The sequence below is a fragment of the Natrix helvetica genome (genome assembly GCF_964273705.1).
Source record: "Natrix helvetica genome assembly, chromosome: Z".
In the NCBI taxonomy this organism is placed as follows: domain Eukaryota; kingdom Metazoa; phylum Chordata; class Lepidosauria; order Squamata; family Natricidae; genus Natrix; species Natrix helvetica.
In genome coordinates, this window is record NC_138554.1 from 75,518,356 (window position 1) to 75,539,470 (window position 21,115).

The 21,115-nt window shown below is 43.6% G+C and overlaps 1 protein-coding gene across 6 annotated transcripts in view; it reads left to right on the top strand.

Annotated features, from left to right (window-relative positions):
• The window catches only part of DPY19L1 (dpy-19 like C-mannosyltransferase 1), a 115,620-nt gene that overhangs the window by 39,625 nt on the left and 54,880 nt on the right, over positions 1 to 21,115 (top strand). For all 6 annotated transcript variants that reach the window (XM_081971261.1, XM_081971262.1, XM_081971263.1 and 3 more), the window contains exons 9-11: positions 17,401 to 17,492; positions 18,412 to 18,511; positions 20,699 to 20,776. In XM_081971261.1, coding sequence (XP_081827387.1) covers positions 17,401 to 17,492; positions 18,412 to 18,511; positions 20,699 to 20,776 — 270 coding nt within the window. The remainder of the gene's footprint in view (positions 1 to 17,400; positions 17,493 to 18,411; positions 18,512 to 20,698; positions 20,777 to 21,115) is intronic.

Below are 21,115 nucleotides of genomic sequence, written 5' to 3' on the forward strand. Positions count from 1 at the left end.
GCAGCCTCTGACATTGGGGATTCTGAGAATCCTCTTTTCCTAGAAACTACCATTGAGAATGAGCTGGTTCCTTCTCCTAGGAGTTTTATGAACATGGTGCAAAGGCAATGGGCCTCTCCTGGCACCAGTCCTCTTCCTAATTCTCTTGATAAGCGCCTGTATAATGTAGTTAAGGCTCTAGACCTTCAGCCATTGATGTGCCTGTGGTAGCTCTAGCCTCTCCTAATGCAGCTGCAAGTGTTTCTGAGGATTCGCTTAAACCTGAAGACAAGCGTTTAGAACAAACGCCTCTGCCTGGGCTATTAGGGCTTCCACTTCTTCCTCATTTTTAGCAGATCTGCTCTCCTTTGGCTAAAGCAACTTCAGAGCAGGATTCCAAATAAAGACAGTAGGGCCCACAGGGATTTAAACAAATTAAAAGCAGCTCTCGAGTTTTCTGCAGATGCCGTGCTTAACGCAGCTCGCTTTGCCTCAAAAGCCATTGCTTCTCCAGTCACCTGTAGATGATTACTGTGGCTAAAAAATTGTCAAGCCGATGCCAGACACAAGTGGCGTCTGGCTTCATCTTCCTTTTCGGGGGGTAATCTGGGGGCCCTTTGGAACCCTTATTAGTGAAGTCAAAGGACAAGCGTGAGGTCCTCCAATTGACTTTCCGCAAGGCGGACAATACAAATTCCTCTACCTTCTATAGACGCCAGTCCTTTCGAGGGCAGGACGGGGCTTTCTCCAACTCGCGTCCACAGCGTCAGTCACTCTCTAGGCAGAGGTCCAACCAACAGCAGGATAGGTCCAATAGGACCTTCCAACGACATCCTCCTAGGAAATCCTTTAGAGGGGGCTTCAATCGATCCTACAGACATCAGAAGTAACTCTCTGGAGGATCTTCCAATAGGGGGCCAACTGATGGTGTTTGCAGACTGATGGAAGGACATAACAACAGATGCTTGGGTCTTGCAGACCATCAAATGGGGTCTGACCCTGGAGTTTCTCTCCATTCCCGAGGCATTTCGTCCCATGCCCAGTGTCTCGGGACAGTCTCAAGAGACAGTTGGTGGAACAGGCCATTTACCATCTTCTTCAGATCAGGGTCATCCAAGCTTTTCCCAAGGGCCAGGAACATCTGGGATTTTACTCCCGGCTGTTTGTGGTTCCAAAGGCCTTGGGGGGATAGACACCAATTCTGGATCTGAAAATCTTGAACCGATATGTCCTTTATTGACGGTTCAAAATGCACTCCCTGCAGTCCATCCTGAAGAGCGTCCGCAAGGGTGACTTCCTCTCCTCGGGACTTCACGGAGGCATATCTTCATATTCCCATCCTCCGTGAAAACAAGCAGTTCCTTCGATTCGAATAAAGGGGAAATCATTGCCAGTACCGGGATGATCTTGCCAACACCATCAATTGGCTGGAACTGCGGGCCATTCATGTAGCCCTTCGGAGGTTCCAAACCATATCTTAATCCTCATGGACAACATCACCGCGAAGGCGCACGTAAATTGGCAAGGGGGCACCAGGTCCGAACCGCTAATAAGAGAGGCGTGGCTGTTGGGGCTTTGGGCAGAAGCCCATCTTCTCTCCCTCAGGGCGATCCACATCTCAGGCATCGACGACGTTCAGGCCGACTGGCTAAATCGCACTCAAGTCGACCAAGGGCGAGTGGAGCATCTCACACAGCCTCTTCCAGGAGATATCCCGCAGATATGGAAGACCGGTACTCAACCTCTTCGCCTCGAGGGAAAACGCCCTTCTCCCATGGTACTTCACAAGGTATGCGTCCCCAGGAGTGGAGGAGGTGGACACTTTGCGGTGCCTGTGGCCCCTGGGCTTCTGTATGCGTTCTCTCCTCTGCCACTAATACAGAGGGTGGTATGGAAAATGCTAGACGAGGAGGCAGAAATTCTCCTCCTGGCACCACATTGGGCCGCCAGCCATGGTTCGGCGACTTAATGACATCTGTAACACCTCCATGGCACATTCCACTACACAGACTGTCCCTCTCACAAGGCTCGATCCAGTATCTAGACCCACATTGGTTACAACTAACCGTGTGGAGGTTGAGCGGCAGGCACTGAGAGTGGATGGGCTGTCGGACAGTGTCATTCAAACCATTCAAGCCTCGTGCCGCCCCTCCACGACTCGAATATATGACGCAACCTGGACAGTGTTTACCAAGTGGTGGTGTTCTTCTGACATTCTTCCCTTGTCTGCCTCTCTGGCTAATGTGTTAGACTTTCTCCAACAGGGCCTCACCAAAGGTCTTTCGCCAAACACATTAAGGCGTCAGGTGGCGGCCCTCTCTACAGTCTTGACTCTATTGACAGGTGAGCCCATCTCTCATCTTCCACATATATGTCGGTTTCTCCATGAGGCGACCAATATTCGTCCTCCGACTGTTCACAGATACCTAACCTGGGACTTAACCAAAGTTTTAGTCTTTCAGGGCTCCATTCGAGCCATTACGGACCGTATCTCTTCAACATCTCACGCTCAAGGTCTGCTTCCTGATCGCAGTGATGTCGGTAAGACGAATCTCTGAAATCGCATCTCTGTCGATTAGAAACGACCTTTGTATATTTTATGCAGATAGGGTCGTTCTCCGTCTAGATCCGACATTTACGCCCAAAGTTTACTCAGCCTTTCATAAGGTTCAGGAACTGATAATCTCTAATTTTTCTCCCAATCCTTCTCATGGGTTAGAAAAAAAGTGGCATTCCCTAGACGTTCGCAGGGCTTTACATATCTATATCAAACGTTCAGCTATGTTCAGGCGTTCTGAAGGCTTGCTAGTCTTTCTTCAGCCAGCTTCCCTGGGTTCTCAAGTCTCCTCTTCCACCATAGGTCGCTGGCTTAGAGCCTGTATCTCTAAAGCTTACAGGGCTAATGATCTCGTTGCTCCACAGGGTATAACCACTCATTCCACTCGTAGTGCGACCATGTCAGCTACCTGGCTACTCTGGCGTCAGTGAAGGAAATTTGTAGGGCTGCTACTTGGATTTCTCCCATTCCCTTTATCCGTCATTACAAGATAGACCAGTTTGCTTCAGCTGAAGCGGCCTTTGAAAGGAGGGTTTTACAGCAAGTCCATTCCCTGGACTCTTCTTCCACGGGACTGGATCCCTCCCTTAATTAGGGACTAGTTTGGGTATGTCTCTACGTGACTGCTGTCTCCACCAATCGTGGAGAATGGGGGTTGGTATTTACCTGATACACTCATCCTCACTACAGGTGGAGACAGCAGTCACCCCCGCCCTGTTCCGGTCAAGGTTCTCCTTCATTAGGATTAGGTCAGTCCTTTCTTTCCTTTTCTTGGTTTCCTTTTATTCTCCTTCTCCAAATCAACTACACGTCAGTCTACATCATGTCTTCGTCTAAAAGCTGGGGAAGAGCAGCAAGGAGGAAGGCTTTATAATATGTAGACTCAGCCCTATTGGTTACTGGACAGACAGAGTGAACCCTACATGACTGCTGTCTCCACTTGCAGTGAGAATGAGCGTATCAGGTAAGTACCAACACCCATTTTTTGTTTTTCCTTCTAACAGTCTCAAGCTTTACTTCATTCAAATATGGATTTGATTTTCTTGATTTCTTGTTTGTTCCATCACACAGAGTTCTTTAAGGCTTTAAGAAGCTGCTTTTGTACATCTAATTAAAAAATATTGTCCATGTCATTATTTTGATTTATCATCTGCATATTCCTTTTGAATTTTAAAACATCAGTCAATTTCTTTTATCAATCCAGTGAAATATCCTTTTTCAAATCATTCTCTTAGCCTGCCTGTTGTAAATCCATTTCCAACCCCATATCTTGCCAGATAAAATTTGTTCTACACCTGTCATTTCTTCAGTAACATCTTTTTGACTTAGTCTGCCTATAGAACTAGACATAATTATTGACATTGTTACTATCGTAGCTACTAATTTTGACACCATTTTCAAAGTCTTGTTTGGTATTTTCATTATTACAACATTTTGCACTTATAAGCTTGCATTTTTCCTCTATCTAAAATCTTCAGTCCCTTCTAGTAGCCAGTTTATCACTGGATGTTTATATTTTTATCACAGTGGTATTTATTTATCACTGTTAATACCTTTCAAAAATCCAAACAGACTTATTACCCACAGTAATAACCCGTAGTTGCTCAGAGCCATAACTACCACCTGCTCCTTGAGCAGGAGTTCCACAGCCTTGTGGAAGCAAACACAATTTTAGCAGAATTGCATGGAGTTATGGGCACACTGAAAACAGCAACCAGTTTCAGGAGGCCACTGCATGTCCCAGGGAAAACCACTCCATTCTGCTTCTAATGTGGTCTGCATTGTGCTGCAGAAAACTCTGGAATTCTTTGCAGCATTGTGCAGACTGTGTTAGGGAAGCAAAATGGAGCAGTTCATTTCTGAACTTTATGACTGCCTAACCGGAAACAGCCACTACTTCATTGTGACTACAAGGGATTGTATGCAATCTGAAATTGGTGGCTGTTCAAGGAGATAGCCACAAAGGCCAGAGACATGTAGCCTGTATTCCTTCTGCAACATGAGCTCTGGAAGTCTTCACATGGTAAGTGTATAGTGGGTGATGGGTGAGCAGGAATAGACCCAAAGCCTGTGGGGATCTGGCAGAGTGGAATGGATGAGATGGATGAATGGAGAATGGTGGAGAGGCTGCAGCATCCCTGCAGTTGGCTATAACAGTAAATGATCATGGGGATGCTGCAATGTCATAACTTTGAAATGGGGTTGTAAATTATAAATTGCTTTTTGAGGGCTGTTACAACTTTGAATAATCAGAAAATGACCATTCAGCATGGACTATGTGTATTTCATCACTCTTATCTTTAATTTCATTCACCCTCATGGCTCTTATTTAGACTTTTTCACTAATTTCTAAAATATTTTCTTTTCAACAAGATGACTCCATATTTTCTCGGCCTCAGTTTCTAACTATTATGTTTTAAATTATTTCTTCTTTCCCTATTCTCATTTTCATTAACTTATGTATTTTTGTAGCAATAATCCTATTGTTTACATTTTTTTTCTTCTACAGCCTTATTAATTTCATCATTTTACCAAGCATCCTTTTTTCATAAATATGGTTAGCTTAATTATATACATTTTGGAGATATTCAGTAACATAACTTCTTACTCTGTAAGAGCAGCTTCACTTGCCATCATATTTCCATTAATTCTGTTTTGAGAGTTAACTATATTCTAACATTTTACATAGATTTTCTTCCTGCAAGTTGCCGAAGCTAATTCTCTCATGTTCAAAAGTAAATGACATAATGCTAAATTTGGCCTTATATCAAAATAAGGAAAAATAATTATCCCTCACCCCTCACAAAAAAGAATCACTTCTAATCCTAAATGTATGTAGGCTAACTAGGCTTTGGAGGACCAAGAATCTTAACATTGATTGCAGTGCAAATAGAACTCTTACTTGATATAGATTAGATATAGCTATAGAGAAGTTGTTGAAATAGTTTCATGATAAACTTTAAAGTTTTTCTAAAATTCATGAGAAGTTTTTTTTATCATTTTGTGCTTGTTTATTCTATTCTAACTTGTCTGGAAAACTTGAGTTCCACTCATACTCAAGTTTCTTTTGCTTCTTTCCTTTTCTTCCATATCTACAGAGAGTCCTTGATTTACAGCCATTCATTTAATGACTGTTTGAAATAACAATGGTACTGAAAAACATAACTTATGATCGTTTTTCACACTTATAACCATTGTGGCATCCCCATGGTCATATGATCAAAATTTGGATGCTTGGCAACTGGCATGTATTTATGATAACTGCAGAGTCCAGAAGTCGTGTTGATCACCTTTTGAGACCCTCTCACAAGCTAGTCAATGGGAAGCCAGATTCAGCCAACAGCCACGTTCCTAACTTTCAAATTGAGTACAGGGTTAAGACCAAAGCATCGGCTAGAAAATAATCTGGGACTTCCAACAAAAAAAGTGCATAACACTTCATAAAGGGCCAAAAACTCTTACATTTTTAAAATCTCTGAATTCCCTTTCTTAAGAAAAATTCCTTTTCAATTAATTTTTTTTTTCAATTTTTAAATTCCTTGTTCCAATTTTAATCTTTTTTCAACTCTTAAATATCATTTTTAAATTACAATTCTTTTATCAATGTTTAAATCTTTTTCAATTTTTCAATTCTTTTTTCAACATTTTAATAAAATTCTTCGTTTCATTTTTTTCAATTTTTAAATCTTTTTCCATTTTTAGATTTTTTTTCAATCTTTTTATATATTTTTTCAATTTTTCAATCTCTTTTTTAACTAAATATTTTTTAAAAGTTTACTTATATTAATTCTTTAGAAATTTTAAAATTCTTAATGACCTAAGAGGAATTATTTTTTAAAAACCACAGAAAAAGAGACAGACACTTAGTGCATACTTGCAAAGTGTACCCTATGTTTCGGTTTATGCCCCAGAAGACCCAAACTATATACGTATTAAATGTAAACTATTTGAATTACTAGAAGAAAAAGTAAAGTGTTTAGAGGCAACTCTAGCCACTCTGAAAATCAATGAGCAAAATAAGAAATCCCAACTTAAACAAGAAGACTATACAAAAGTAAAATACAATCGGGAGCAAATGCTAACCCTATATATGAACAAAAAGAAGAAAACGGATACACCCAAATCAAATACAATAGGAACAAACAGCTTCTGTAAAACATGAGCCTCTCTATGTACCTAAAGAGCAAGAGCAATAGTAACATGTCACTCTTAAAGAAAACAACCAAGAGTAAAGTCCTTACTATCTACCATAGCCCACTCCAATGAAGCCCCTCTGGAACTGAACAATCACTTTCATAGCCCCCCCTACCCCCCGGAAGAAAATACACAGAAACTCACAAAAGAGCATTCATCACTAGTTTCTAAAAAAGAAGCACAATCCAGCATTCCTCCATCAGGAAGAAAAGTATTCCTGGCGGGGGGGAAAAGATGAATATTGGTGATAGGAAACTCAATTCTTAGTGGAACAGAAACTATAGTCTGCACATCAGGCAATCTAGGACCATGATGACGAACCTATGGCATGTGTGCCATAGGTTCTTAGCTTAATTTATGAATAATAAGATTGTCATGAACGAAAGCGGGGGTTGTAACCTATAATATCCCCACTCACCCATTCAATTTGAACCTGCAGCTTAGTGGGGAAATGCTTTGGTATTTCAGTTTGTGGAGGTGAATCACACAGGCCTGGCAAGGCCTACGCATGTGTGGCCATCCCCAGATTGCTCTGAGAGGAAAAGTCTTGTAAAACATGGCCTGGAAAACACCGACTAAAAATAACTAAATCTAACATTTTCTTACTTAAACTTGGGTCCTGGTTCTGTATCATCACTGCTCGGGTTCCCCTAGCAGCCACCCACTCTGTCAGCTCTCTCTGCAATCATCCAGCAGCAAAGCCTACAGGAAAAAGAGAGAGAGACTGCCAGTACCATGATCCTTAGCGAGAACACATCTGATTGGCTGGCAGTTGCTCCCTCCTCCCACCAGCTGGGATATTCTTTTCAGACCAGGCCCTAGGAAATGCACTTAACAAAGACAACAATAGATAAATGAAACACAGCTGTTTCATCACAAATATATACAAACTATTAGCGGGCTTTCAAAGATTCAGCTAATAGCTCATTTTTAAATTGTCCCCATTAAAAATCAAATTGCCTCCCTGTGGCGCCTGGGCCCCATGTTGGGAACCACTGGTCTGTAAATGCTAAAAGTTTAGGGAACAAACAGGGTGAACTTGAATTATTAGTACATGAAGGCAGATATGATGTAGTTGCCATTACTGAAACTAAATGGGATGAAACTTATGACTGGAATATACTGATAGAAGGATAAAAACTATTCAAAACAAACAGACTTAACAAAAGAGGAGGTGGAGTTGCATTATATATAAAAGATCACTATATCTCTAAAGAAAACCAAGGATGAAAACCACCTAGATTCCATATAGGTCAATATAAAAGGGGGGGAAATCACATTGCTATAGGCCAGAGGTGTCAAACTTGATTTCATTGAGAGCCACATCAGTTATATTTGACCTTGGGAGTCCTGGGTGAGTGTGGCCAGAGTGGGCTTGACCTGCTTGATGTCACTCATGTCAGTCCAAGTGCTATGCCAGTGAAAACAGGCTCCCGAGCTCCATTTCCAGCTGCGACTACCTCCTGCAACCCTCTGCCAGCAAAAAGGAGCTCGGGAGGGCCCTATCCAACAAAATGAAATGAAAAGCAAAGTTTTATACCTGGGCCGAAAAAACAGAAAGAGGGACCTAAACATGAGTTAGCAGTGTGCAGCAGCAGCCAAAAAAGCTACCATATTTTTCAGAGTATAAGATGCACCAGAGTATAAGACACACCAAGGTTTTGAAGAGGCAAATTTTAAAATTAGGTAGATAGAGGGATGTATGTGTGTGTGTGTGTGTGTGTTTGTGTTGTGTTTGTGTTATTTATCAGCACAAATACAACACACACACACACACACACACACATATATATATTCATAGATTTTCACCGGTGTAGGTATGCTGGTTTTGTTGTATTCGTGTCTTTTCCCGTGTAAGGTTGAGATTGTCTTTGCAACGTTTCGGCAGGATCTCACCTGCCATCTTAAAGCTTGGGCTTAAAATGGGAACGGAGCTGCCATCTTTCTGTAAGTCTTGGTGGGAGGGGATGGGGTGCTGGCTTTGTTTGAGTAAGTGGAATGATTGGTTGTGTGGTTGTATCATGATTGGTAGATTGGTGCTGATTGGTGCAGGCTATGTGTGCATTGTTGTTTTGTATTGTAACGGCTTGGGTGGTGGGTGGTGTTCGTTTGTTGGCTAGGGCTGGTTTCCAGATGTTTGGTAGGCGGGAGGTATCATCACGTTTATTCATGTTGTGGGGGTGTTTCTCTATTTCGGTGAAAGGAGAATGGAGAGTGTCGATCGGCTGCCGGCGTGTGTGTGGTCAGCAGCTGCGGCAGGACGCCCGGCGGGATGCCCGGCCTGGGGTCTCTGCAGCCGGTGTGGATATGGTCAGCGGTGGCGGCGGGACACCCGGTCTGGGGTCTCTACAGCTGCCGCTCCCCACACCGTGGTGTTATCCCGGTTGCTCCCCCCCCCTCCTTGCTTGTGAACATGATAAATTAGATCAGCAGGGAGTGGCTGAGGCAGCTGGCATGGATACTAACGCCAGCGAAAGATGGCTTCGGGAGCTGGCATGGACGTGGCTGGAGTGGGGGGGTCCTTCATTGTGCTTCCCCTGGTATTACTGCCATTGCCTGTGCCACCATAGTGTGCCATTTGGCCATTTGCCCCCCCCCCTCCTGTGATATTATGGACTGGGTCAACGGAGTACGACCCTGGCGATGGATGTGAGTGCGGCTGGCGTGAGCGGAGCTTAGCTGTTGGAGTCGGAGTTGGAGCAGCCTCTGATGCCGCTGCTGTCCTCATTGCCGCCATCACTGGCCGCTTTACCATCTCGCAAGCTAGCATCTGCTGCGATTTTGGACAGCTCGCCGTTACCCTTACATATTGTCCCCAACACCAACAATTTTTATGATGGACATAAGCTTCCTGCTACCCTCTTGAACACTGCCGGCTGCCCCCCCCCCCCCCCGTGGACATGTCATCTCCTCATTCCATCTCCCCATGATGTCATCCCGTTTGGTTGATGCCACACTCTCCTCTATGCTATACTGCGACAGAACTTTATTCCCTCCGGGAACTCCCCCTTTCCCGGGGATATCCTTCTGGCCTATCAAGACGCTTCCTTAATGACAGATCTTGGGATCCCGAGAGGTGGCATGCGAAGAAGAGACTTCTTAAGTGTTTTTTACAGGGGCTTTTAAACCAAATTTTAAGGGGGAGAGGGGTGGGTTGATTCGGATGGCTCAGACAGGCTTCGGGGGGAGTCTGCCAGGGCACAGACCAGCGCTAACTAATGGGCGCAGGTTGGGAGGGCTAGGAAGGGTTGGGATTCCGGGGGAGACATTAAGCCATTCCATTGGGGGGTTCACCATCTCTACTGTTTGTGGGAGAGGCAGATATGGTGGGGACCGAGGGCCAAATGATGTTCAGAGGACGCAGGTTTGCTGTTTAAGAGCGCGTTCCAACCCTCATCACCCTTCTCACAGCCCCGGGTGCCCGGGATTACAGGACCCTGGTCTCCGGCTGGTGTCGCTTAACGCCAGGTCTGTGGTACATAAGGCTCCCCTCATTTATGACCTCATACAAGAGGGTAGAGTGGACCTGGCGTGCATTACGGAGACCTGGTTGGGCCATGAGGGGGGCTGCCCCTTTGCGAACTATGCCCACCAGGCTTCCGGGCGTTTCACCAGCCGAGAGCCCAGGGCAGGGGCGGGGGTGTAGCGGTGGTTATTGTGGAAAGTCTCAGACCTCAGGAGGTCACTGTGCCTCAGATAGTGAGTCCCTCTTTGTGAAGTGGGGCCTTGGAGCTCAGGTGGGCCTTTTTCTTACGTATCTGTCTCCCTGCTACGTTTCATCAGCCCTGCCGGAGCTGCTGAATGTCTTAGCGGTTGATTTCCCCAGGCTTATGGTCCTGGGGGATTTCAATCTGCCTTCCATTGGCGAGACATCCGAGTCAGCTCGGGAGTTCATGGCTTCCATGACAGCTATGGACCTAACTCAGTTAATTCAAGACCCCACCCATAATGGGGGACACACGCTCTACCTGATTTTTGACTCTGGGCAGTGGATGAATGATCTAGATTTAGGGGATATTTCTATTCAACCCTTGTCATGGTCTGATCATTTCTTCATCAGGCTTGACTTCCATACTGCTACCCCTCGCCGCAGGGAGGCGGAACCGACTAGATGGTTCCGCCCCAGGCCCCTGATGGACCCCGAAAGGTTCCTGATGGAGCTTGGGACTTTTCCTGAATCCCTTGCTCACAACTCGACCGAAGCCCTAGTGGAAGCCTGGGATAGGGCGGCCGCTGGGACCTTGGATCGCGTTGTGCCTTTGCGGCCTCTGGTTTACCGAGGAGCTCCGGGAGATGAAACGCCGGAAAAGACGCATAGAGAGTGGCTGGAGGGCTAGCCGGTCCGAATCTGATCGAACACCAGTAAGAATTCATATTAAATCCTACTTAGTGGCGATGGAAGCGACAAAGCAGCAACACTTTTCTGCTCTTATCGCGTCCGCAGATAACCGCCCAGCCGCCCTGTTCAGAGTGACCCGTTCCTTTCTTAACCAAGGAACTAGGGAAGACCCCTTGCAGGGTAGGGCTGAAGAATTTGTTCAGTATCTGCAGGATAAAATCGCTCAGATCCGGACAGGCTTGGACTCTGACTGGGTAGATTTGGGCGAGCCGATGGGGATGAATCTTGAGGAGACAATCTGGGATGAGTTTGACCCTGTGACCCCCGGGGGCATGGACAGGATTATGGGGAGACTCAGTGCTGCCACTTGTGTGCTGGACCCGTGTCCCTCGTGGTTAGTTTCGGCTTCCCGGGAGGTGACACGTGGCTGGCTCCAGGCAATTACCAATGCTTCATTGAGAGAGGGGTTCTTTCCCACCGCCTTGAAGGAGGCGGTGGTGAGGCCCCTCCTTAAGAAGCCTTCCCTGGACCCAGCTTCTTTAGCCAACTATTGTCCGGTCTCCAACGTTTGCTTTGTAGCGAAGGCTGTCGAGAGTGTGGTAGCACGTCAGCTTCCCCAATACCTGGATGAAGCTGTCTACCTGGATCCGTTTCAGTCGGGTTTCAGGCCCGGGTACAGCACGGAGACGGCATTGGTCGCGTTGGTCGATGATCTCTGGCGGGCCCGGGACAGGGGCTGTTCCTCTGTCCTGGTCCTATTCGACCTCTCGGCGGCTTTCGATACCAACGACCATGGTATCCTACTGCGACGACTCGGGGGGTTGGGAGTGGGGGGCACCGTTTTACGGTGGTTCTCCTCCTACCTGTCGGATCGGTTGCAGTTTGTGTTGACTGGAGGGCAGAGATCGACCCCCAGGCGCATCACTTGTGGGGTGCCCCAGGGGTCGGTTCTCTCACCCCTACTGTTCAACATATATATGAAACCTCTGGGCGAGATCATCCGTGGTTTTGGGGTACGGTATCATCAATATGCTGATGATACCCAACTTTTCATCTCTACCCCAAACCACCCAAACGATGCCCTCGATGTGATGTCCCGATGCCTGGAGGCTGTGCGGATCTGGATGTGGAGGAACAGGCTCAAGCTCAATCCCTCCAAGATGGAGTGGCTGTGGTTTCCGTCATCCCGATTTGGGCATCTTGTTCCATCTTTGATGATAGGGGTAGGAATTTTAGCCCCCTCAGAGAAGGCTCGCAATCTGGGAGTCCTCCTGGATACGCAGCTTAGTTTAGAACAGTGGGGCGGTGAGATGGCTTAGTGGGGCGGTAAGAGGCAAGGGGGGCAGTAGGGGGGGCAGTAAGAGGCAAGGGGGGCGGCAAAGGAGTTCTGGAGGTGGCCTCCTCTAGCGAGCTATTCAGAACAAGTTTGCTCACTCACCCCCGCCCATCCAGAAGCTGCTCGATTGCTTGCTTTCCCCGCCCATCTGCACTATGCTAGCCCTGCCCACTCACTGATTGGCTGGTTCACCAATCCCCCCGCCCGCCTCTAAGAGCCCTATCTAAACCCAGTTAACTTTTTTTCTGCTTGGCTTTCTATAGATAGGGCTCTTAGAGGTGGGCGGGACGATTGGTGAGCCAGCCAATCAGTGAGAGCAGGGCTAGCATATTGCGGACAGGCAGGGGGAGCGAGTGATCAAAGGGAGGCCATTTCACCTCCCTTCGCTCCCACTTTGTCTTGATGAGGTCGCTGCAGCTGCGGATGGACGGAGGTAGCCGGAGTGGTGGGGAAGCCGGGGGGGCGAGCTAGCGAGAGAGCTGCCTGATCCTCCATTGCTCGCCCGCCCCCCGGTCTTCCCCACCACTCCGGCTACCTCCGTCCGTCCACAGCTGCAGTGACCTCATCAAGACAAAGTGGGAGGCGAAGGGGCCTCCGTGCCCTGCCTGATCCTCCTTCGCTCGCTCGCTATTTTGCCTGCATGGGGTGCCTCGGCAGAAGCCCTTTGCTGGCGGCCATACCTCCCCTCCCCGGGGCGACAGCACATCCATGATCACCATCCCAGTAACGCTGCGGCCGCTCGGCCTGCGAAGAGAGGGAGGGAGTAAGAGTGAAGGGTGAGGGAGAGCAGCAGGGGCTCTCTGCAGGGGCTCTGCATTTCCCCCCCCCCACCGGAGGCTTCCCAGAGGAGGTGGGGCTGGGGAATGTGGGGCAGGGAGGCGCTCTCTGGGGTGGGACTAGATGACCTCTGGGGGTCCCAACCAGCCCTTCTGACTTTGGAGACCAGAAGCAAGCAAACACACACACATACACACACACACAGAGCAAAAGTGTCTGGTTTTGAATATAATCCTCCCTAGTGCTTGGGGGAAAAATAAGAGGAACATTTGGATATACATTTTGAATTAACTTGGAAAGAAAATTGCTAAAATCACTTTTACTTGTGTCCTGCATTAAGAATTCATGCAGTAGCATTTCTTGTCGAATTAGCAGAGTAATATTTACAACAGCCAGCTAAGATAGTTTTATCTGTCTTATAATGTGCGTGGGTAGAGGACTTAGGCATATGTGCAATGTTTGCCTGTGATTATATAATAAATTCACAGCTTATACATTTGAATTAGATGTTATTCAATTCATGTTTAACCTATACTTGATATACCTGTATTCAATACATAAGGTGTTAATTATGTCAATGGAAGAGATAGGAAACTGCATTAGTGATATATATGTCAATGCGTTGATTTGTACTAAAAATGTTTAGTTTAAAGAAGTTATAAGGAATCACAAATATGAGTGTGGGAAATGTAATGTAGTTGTGGATGACCCTTTGCATGAGTTGTATTGGGAAAAATAAATAATAATAATTAATAATAATAATAATAATAATAATAATAATAACAATAATAATAACAACAACAACAACAACAACAACAATAATAATAAATGATTCCCCAAAGAGGTAAAAGGCTACATTTTGCTAGAGTTATTCTTCCAAACTGTTGAGGAGGGGGATTGGACTCCATTGTCTATATTTCCCTTTCCATCCCCATGGTTCTTTAGTGAAAATTATAACCCAAGAACATATAGATCTGTTAAAATGTTCCCATTCTCACTTTCCATATTGGGAGTTTCTAGGTACCATGCAATAATCTCATCAAATAATTCAGGCAAATGTTGGTGACATTGAGCTGAAGCCAAAGTTCAAGGAATTGTACCAAGAGTTTTAGTTACAGAAAGAAATTTCTGATCGCTATCCTGCACTATGGACAGTGGTTAAGAAGCTCCTTGTTGCATTTCCAACATCATATTTGGTGGAACATGGCTTCAGTGTGGTCTCCAAACAAAGAAATCGACTCCAGATTACTGAACATGGTGATTTCAGACTCCTGCTAAGTGACTTAAAACAAGACATTGGGAAACTGGTAAGCTATCCATCACATTAAGCCATCCATCACATTAAGAATTTACTGAACAGTGAAGTAGTTACTAAATTTTACTGAGTTTACTAAGTTACTAGTTATTAAGGTTCTTGATAAATGACTTTGAAAACCTGGTATCACTGGATCATGTTCAACAATTTTGTTGAATTAACTAACTACAAAGGTTTTTAAATTGGATTTTGAATAAAGGTGCAATTAATTGTTACAGTTTTGAATTTTACTGTTACTATCTTTATTCCTTCATGCAAACCACCCAGTCACATGACTCCCCCAGTCACGCTCATCAAGCCACGCCCACAGAACCAGTCGTAAAAAAATTTGAATTCCACCACTGGGTGGGGGGCACTGAGGATCAGTTTGTAGCACCAAGGGGGCGGTGGACTGAAAAAGTTTGGGAACCACTGGTTTAGAAGAACATCTGACGGCCGTGATCAGGGGGGCCTTTTACCAGGTTCGCCTGGTACGTCAGTTGCGCCCCTTCCTGGATCGGGATGCTCTGTGCACAGTCACTCATGCCCTCGCCCTTTCTCGCCTGGACTACTGCAACGCTCTCTACATGGGGCTGCCTTTGAAGAGCACCCGGAGGCTTCAGCTAGTCCAGAATGCGGCCACGCGGGTTATCATGGGGGTACCTAGGTGCTCCCATGTTACACCCCTTTTAGGCAGCCTGCACTGGTTACCGGTTGTCTTCTGGGTGCGATTCAAGGTATTAATTATGACCTTTAAAGCGCTCCATGGCTTAGGCCCAGGGTACCTGCGAGACCACCTACTGCCACCAATAGCCTCCCACCGTCCAGTACGATCCCACAGAGTTGGCCTCCTCAGGGTGCCGTCAGCCAGACAGTGTCGGCCCGTGACCCCCAGGGGGATAGCCTTCTCTGTGGGAGCGCCTTCCCTCTGGAATGAGCTGCCCCCAGAGCTTCGCATAATCCCTGACCTCCGGTCCTTCCGACGCCCCTAAAAAGTTGGCTTTTCCAGCAAGCCGGCCTGACCTGTTAATTTTATTTAATTTTTAAAATGTGAGTGTTATATAAATTGGGTTTGTTTTTTGGACTGTTTCTAATTTCCTTTTAACTTTTGTACTATGTGTTTTTTAATGCTGTACGCAGGCCTGTGTCCTTGGGAGAAGGGCGGCAGATAAATCCAATAAATCCAATCCAAATCCAATCCAATCCAATAATTCTTTATTGTCAGTGCACAACATATGTACAATGAGATTGGTTGAGCTCCCTCAGTGCACCCCCCAAACACAATACAACTCACAGACAAAGACAAAGAAATACAACTCATAGACAAAAAAAAAATCTCATACCCAATAATCATATTAACAAACATCTAATCCCATTACACAGTGTGAATTTGTTGCATATTGCGCCAGCCCTGCAGGTCCATCGTACTACTTAGTTATGTTGTTATTTCACATTCAGAAGTCTGACAGCCCACAGATAAAACTGTTCTTCAGCCTGTTTGTGCAGCTGACTATGCTTCTATATGTCCTTCCCAATGGTAGGAGGGTGAAGAATTACTGACCTGGGTGTGAGTCGTCCCTGAGGATTTTCCTCACTCTTCTAAGGCAGCAAGGCCTAATGATCTCATCTAGTGTTGTCAGGGGACAGCCTACGATGTTTTGTGCTGTGCTCGCCACCCTCTGTAATGTTTTTCTATCCACTGCTGTCAAACCAACAGGCATACCATGATGCAATAAGTGAGTGTTGGTAACGTAGAAAAGCAGGCGCAGACAGGAGTAAGGTTGTATGGGAAGGCCACCCGATGGAAGGCACCCTGAAGGGCACCCACCCAGAGCATTGTTTGGGGCTTCCTTTTATTGTAAAACTTCTCAGAATAGTAAAAGCTCATTGGACAGAAAATACACTTGGCAACTATTGATTGGTTTATAGATGCATGCTTTTCTCATGGACACCTTATGGACACTTCATGATCACTTCATGATATAGATACGAGACTCTTTACATAGTTAATATTTTGCTGCGTGGAATGTGATGTCTACGTGTAGATTCCATCGTGCTTTTCTTGTAAGCAAAAGAGATTAAGAGCCAAAGGATTAAGAGAGGAAGGAATGTGGACTTTGACTGATTTAACACAGTGGTTTGCCAACTACTGATTAATCAATTAACCCTACGGTGAGGACGCTTTCTATTGTGGACCGGTAAAGAGATGATCAGTTGTTGTTCCACCCTGTTTTTACACAAGACCCTAAGGAAGTGGAGTCTCTGTTGGGCCTTCCTGGCCACCTGGATCATGTTGTTTTTCCAGGTGAGGTCTTTGCTGAGATGTACTCCCAGGAATTTAAAGGAGGATACTCTCTCTACATAGCCCCCCTCAATGTAAAGTGGGGCAGGTTCCTCTCTCTTCCTCTGGAAGTCCAACACCATCTCCTTGGTCTTGCTGATGTTCAGATGCAGGTTGTTTTTTAAGCACCATGTGGATAGTTTTTTAATCTCCCTGTACACTGTTTCATCTCCACTTACTTATAATGTAAGTATGTATATGTATGTATACGTATATGTATATGTACATGTATTCATATATGTATATTTTTAATTGCCATGGACCTTATTAGCTATAATTAATCTTAGTTTTCTTTTGAAGTTATGTTCCCAATTTAGACTGGAAGGACTAGTTCGGTTTATTGGGAAAATAGAATAAAAATTCCAGGAAGAAAAATAGCTGCAATATTCACCTGTAAAATAAAATTACAATATATTTTTCTTATAATATGGACAAATTTTCTTACATTATGGACTATTTTTGAATCTTTTTTTAAAAATCCATAACCGCAATTCAAAACCCAGATAAATATTTTTTCCAAAGATTGATGAAGGAGAAAAGAACATTAGAATATGAAACAAATTACCTGAATTCTTATTTTCAGAGTACTCGTGTGATGTGGACTCCTCCTCTCCGTGAAAGCTTTTCTTATCCCTTCCTTGTGGTTCAGATGTTACTCTTAACGTACATTCTCAGGTAATTTCCATTCTTTTCCATTCTTAAATATGGAAACAAAATCTTCACATATGATACTGATTTATACAGTCATAAGTTATACAATGTATTACTGCTATGTAAATAATTTGCTTTAATTTATGTAATGGTATACAAAAGCAGGAAGGTGCTCTGAATTCATATTTAGCTGTACCTTCCTATTACAGCCATTATTATGTATTGTCTTTTCTAGTCTCTTCAGTCTAGTATACTTCCATCATCCTCAAATAAAGATGATAGGACAACGGAGATAATTCAAAAAATTGGGGCACCACCAGATTGGGAAAGATTAGAAACCTCATTTGTAATTTGTCCATAGAGAACCTATTCCTTTTACTGGGAGAAAATGAAAGTTTACATGTGACTAAATACCAGCTTTTGTGTCTGTTTTTCTTAAAAACTGTTATCATTTCTCCTTCATGAGGAAAGATTAGGATGATCCTGAGTACATCTAAATGTAGTAAGAATTTATGTCAAACTTACTTTTACTTCTGATAAAAAGGAAAAATAATAAAAGATTTCCTATCAGAGGAAGTGGGGAAATAAAGATCAGACTAACATTAAAAGAAAGTTATGGGATTTTTAAAAAAATCTGTGTTGGCCCAAAGTTTTTATAATGATTATGTTTTTTGCAAAGTCAGCCAGTTGCTTAGACTGGATTTGGGATTTTTATCCAATTATTAGGTAATTATTAATTATATTACACGTAAATAAAAGGTGTGAGTGGAAGGTTCTTTTTTCTGTTTAATTTTACGGTATTAGATATCTATTTTATGAATTTTTCTATACATTGTTTTGAAGCTTAACCAGAGTTCGAGTCTGTTGGGAAAAAAAACTATTGTTATTTGGATACATTAGCAGAGCCATTATTGTTAATGAATCTCTTATTCTTTTCCCCAAGGATGCAGAATGTTAATAGAAGAAGCTTGATTGCACTATCTGTTTCTAATGTTCTATTCATGCTTCCATGGCAGTTTGCTCAGTTTGTTCTTTTAACACAGGTAACATAATATCAATAAATATTATTAGAATTTTGCATACCCCTTTATCAGCGGTACAATGGTTCAGCAGTTAAAGCCACTGAGCTTTCAGTTGGAAAATTGACAGCACAGGTTCAAGACCTGGTGCACACGATAATGTGAGCTTCTGCTACTTACCCCAGCTCTTGCCCATCTAGCAGATCAAAAGCATGCAAATGTGAGTAGGTAAATAGATATCACTTTGGTGGTAAGGTAACAGCATTCCATGCACCTTGGCATATAGTCATGTTGGCCACATGACCATGGAAATGTCTTCGTAAATGCTGGTTCCCTCGACTAAGAAACAGAGATTAGAACTGTCTTTACCTTTATTTTATCGTTATGTATATTTGTTCTCTCAAATAACTGTTGAAAGAAGAATAGAATACACAATATACATTTAACACCTAAGAACAATAATAGTTTCTGATTTGACCATGAAAAAGTTATATAGGCTCCTTCTGGAAAGAAAAAAGTCTAAATGACAAATTGGGAAAGTCCAACCATGGGTTAAATACAGTCTATCTGCCCAAGGACTGAGTAGATTTTTTTAGCCACGCCTCCTTTGCCTCATTGAGGGCAGTTTAAAAACTCAATTAGGACTAATTTTGGGGAGCTCTTCTATCCTTGACAGATAGACTGGAACTCCAAGCAATTCACAGATTTAGAATTTTTTATTTTTCTTAGTGTAATTATTCAGTTAGAGTAGGGTTAGAACCTTACTTGAAGTTTGATTTCCTTTAAGAGGTTGCTGAAGTGACTGTCGGCAACTCAATCTGCTGCTGATCGCACGCAGCAGTTGGGATAGCAGAGACCACTTGTCCGGCGGCTGCCGGCAGGTGCAGGAACAACAGGAAGGTTCTGTGCGTTTCCGACTGTTTGACAGCATCAGGAGCCTCCAGAGAGCCCTGCGATGCGACAGTGTTTCTGAGCCTCCGACGAGCGTGGTGGCCATTTTGAAAGCACCGCTTTCATGCGCTTTTTAACGGCTACTCATTGAGGCAGGGACGGACATTGCAGCTCTCCGTTTGGCAGCACAAAGCCACGGTGGCCATTTAAAACACAAAACCTCCCGTTTTCAATTCCGCTGGCCTACAGCTGCTAATTGAAGCAAGAAGAACATCGGAGGCTTCTGTTCACGAGCGCTTATTGTGGTGAGCATTGTAAACAAAGTCTCTGTAAAACTAAGTCTAAAAGTGACTGGCTGCTTGATGCAATACAGTATCTTAATAGTGGAGCAAGTTGGAATCCAGCTTTATTAAAATTATTAAATTATTAAAAATGTCTACTATTTTAGCCAATGCTCTAATCATGAAGTAGTGTAATAACAACTTTGCATAAATTTGATATAGTTTCTAGAATCTGTTGTTCTCAATGTTCCAGTATATAGTTATAAACTTATAGAGTGAATCTATGCGTTTATAGAGCTTATATGTTGGCCCCATTTTTTCGATTTCTTTTTAAATGCATGTGTGTAAATCCTATCAGGGCTGAAAGTCCACCCACTCTTGTCAGCTAATAGAACCATTGTCATCCTATTGGATGCAGTTGATATATCTCTTCTTTAAATATCTTTAGTAGTTAGGGCTTGCTCCCATAATAGAGATAAAATGGCCTTGACATCAGATATGAAAAGAATACATTCGTTGTTCTTAAGTAATGGTCTTCCATTTTACTACTTTTGGAAAATTTATAGAGCGTATGGATCGGAAAGTCAAACATCTTAGACTTTTTTGTTTTGCATGATGAAATGTCAATAATCATGTCCTGGTGAAGAGTTAAGATATACACAATAGAACTATTAGTTGTCTAAGTCTGTATAGGTCTGTAAATATTGCTCTGAAGCAACCGTTTCAGATCCTGAAATTTCCCAATCTATGATCATTGTTAGGAATTCTGGGAATAAGAGTTCACTTGTTGGAAAACAGATGGAAATTTGGAGAAACAGTTGGAAATTCACAGTATATCAAAAATTAGATATTGTACTCTAAATTATGAAATTAGTCAATTAAATTGTAGTACCTGTACTCCAATTATAAATTTGAACTGTTGTTTGTAGTTTATATGATAAAACTGTTTAAAATTCATTTTCTCTTTCCATTTTTTCAGTTCATTTTCACCTTTCTTTAAACTATTTTAGATAAAATGCACTGTATTTTTCAATTGCAGGTAGCATCTGTTTTTGGTATATACATTTTGGGATTTATTGATTCAACCAAACTACAGAAGATACTTTATGCACATATGGTAATATTTCCTTTATATTTTTAACAATATTCTTTGGTAAAACCAGTTTCTCCTGTGATCGTGGAAACAGCAGCCAGACTGGGTTGCTCTGTCCAGTAACCAATTGGACTGAGTCTACACTTGTGATGTCATTGAACCCTGGTGACTCCTTCCAGTTTAGACTCAGTCCAATCTGGACTAGCTGTGAAAATTTCTCTCTCCTCTCGAAATTGATCTAAATTATATTTTTTTCTCATTGGCATTTTTCTAAATTTAAAATTTTTTGATTGGGATTTTTTTCCATTTTTTTTCTCCTGCTCAAATTGAGCGGGAGATTCAAAATTGCCTTTAGGCTTCAAC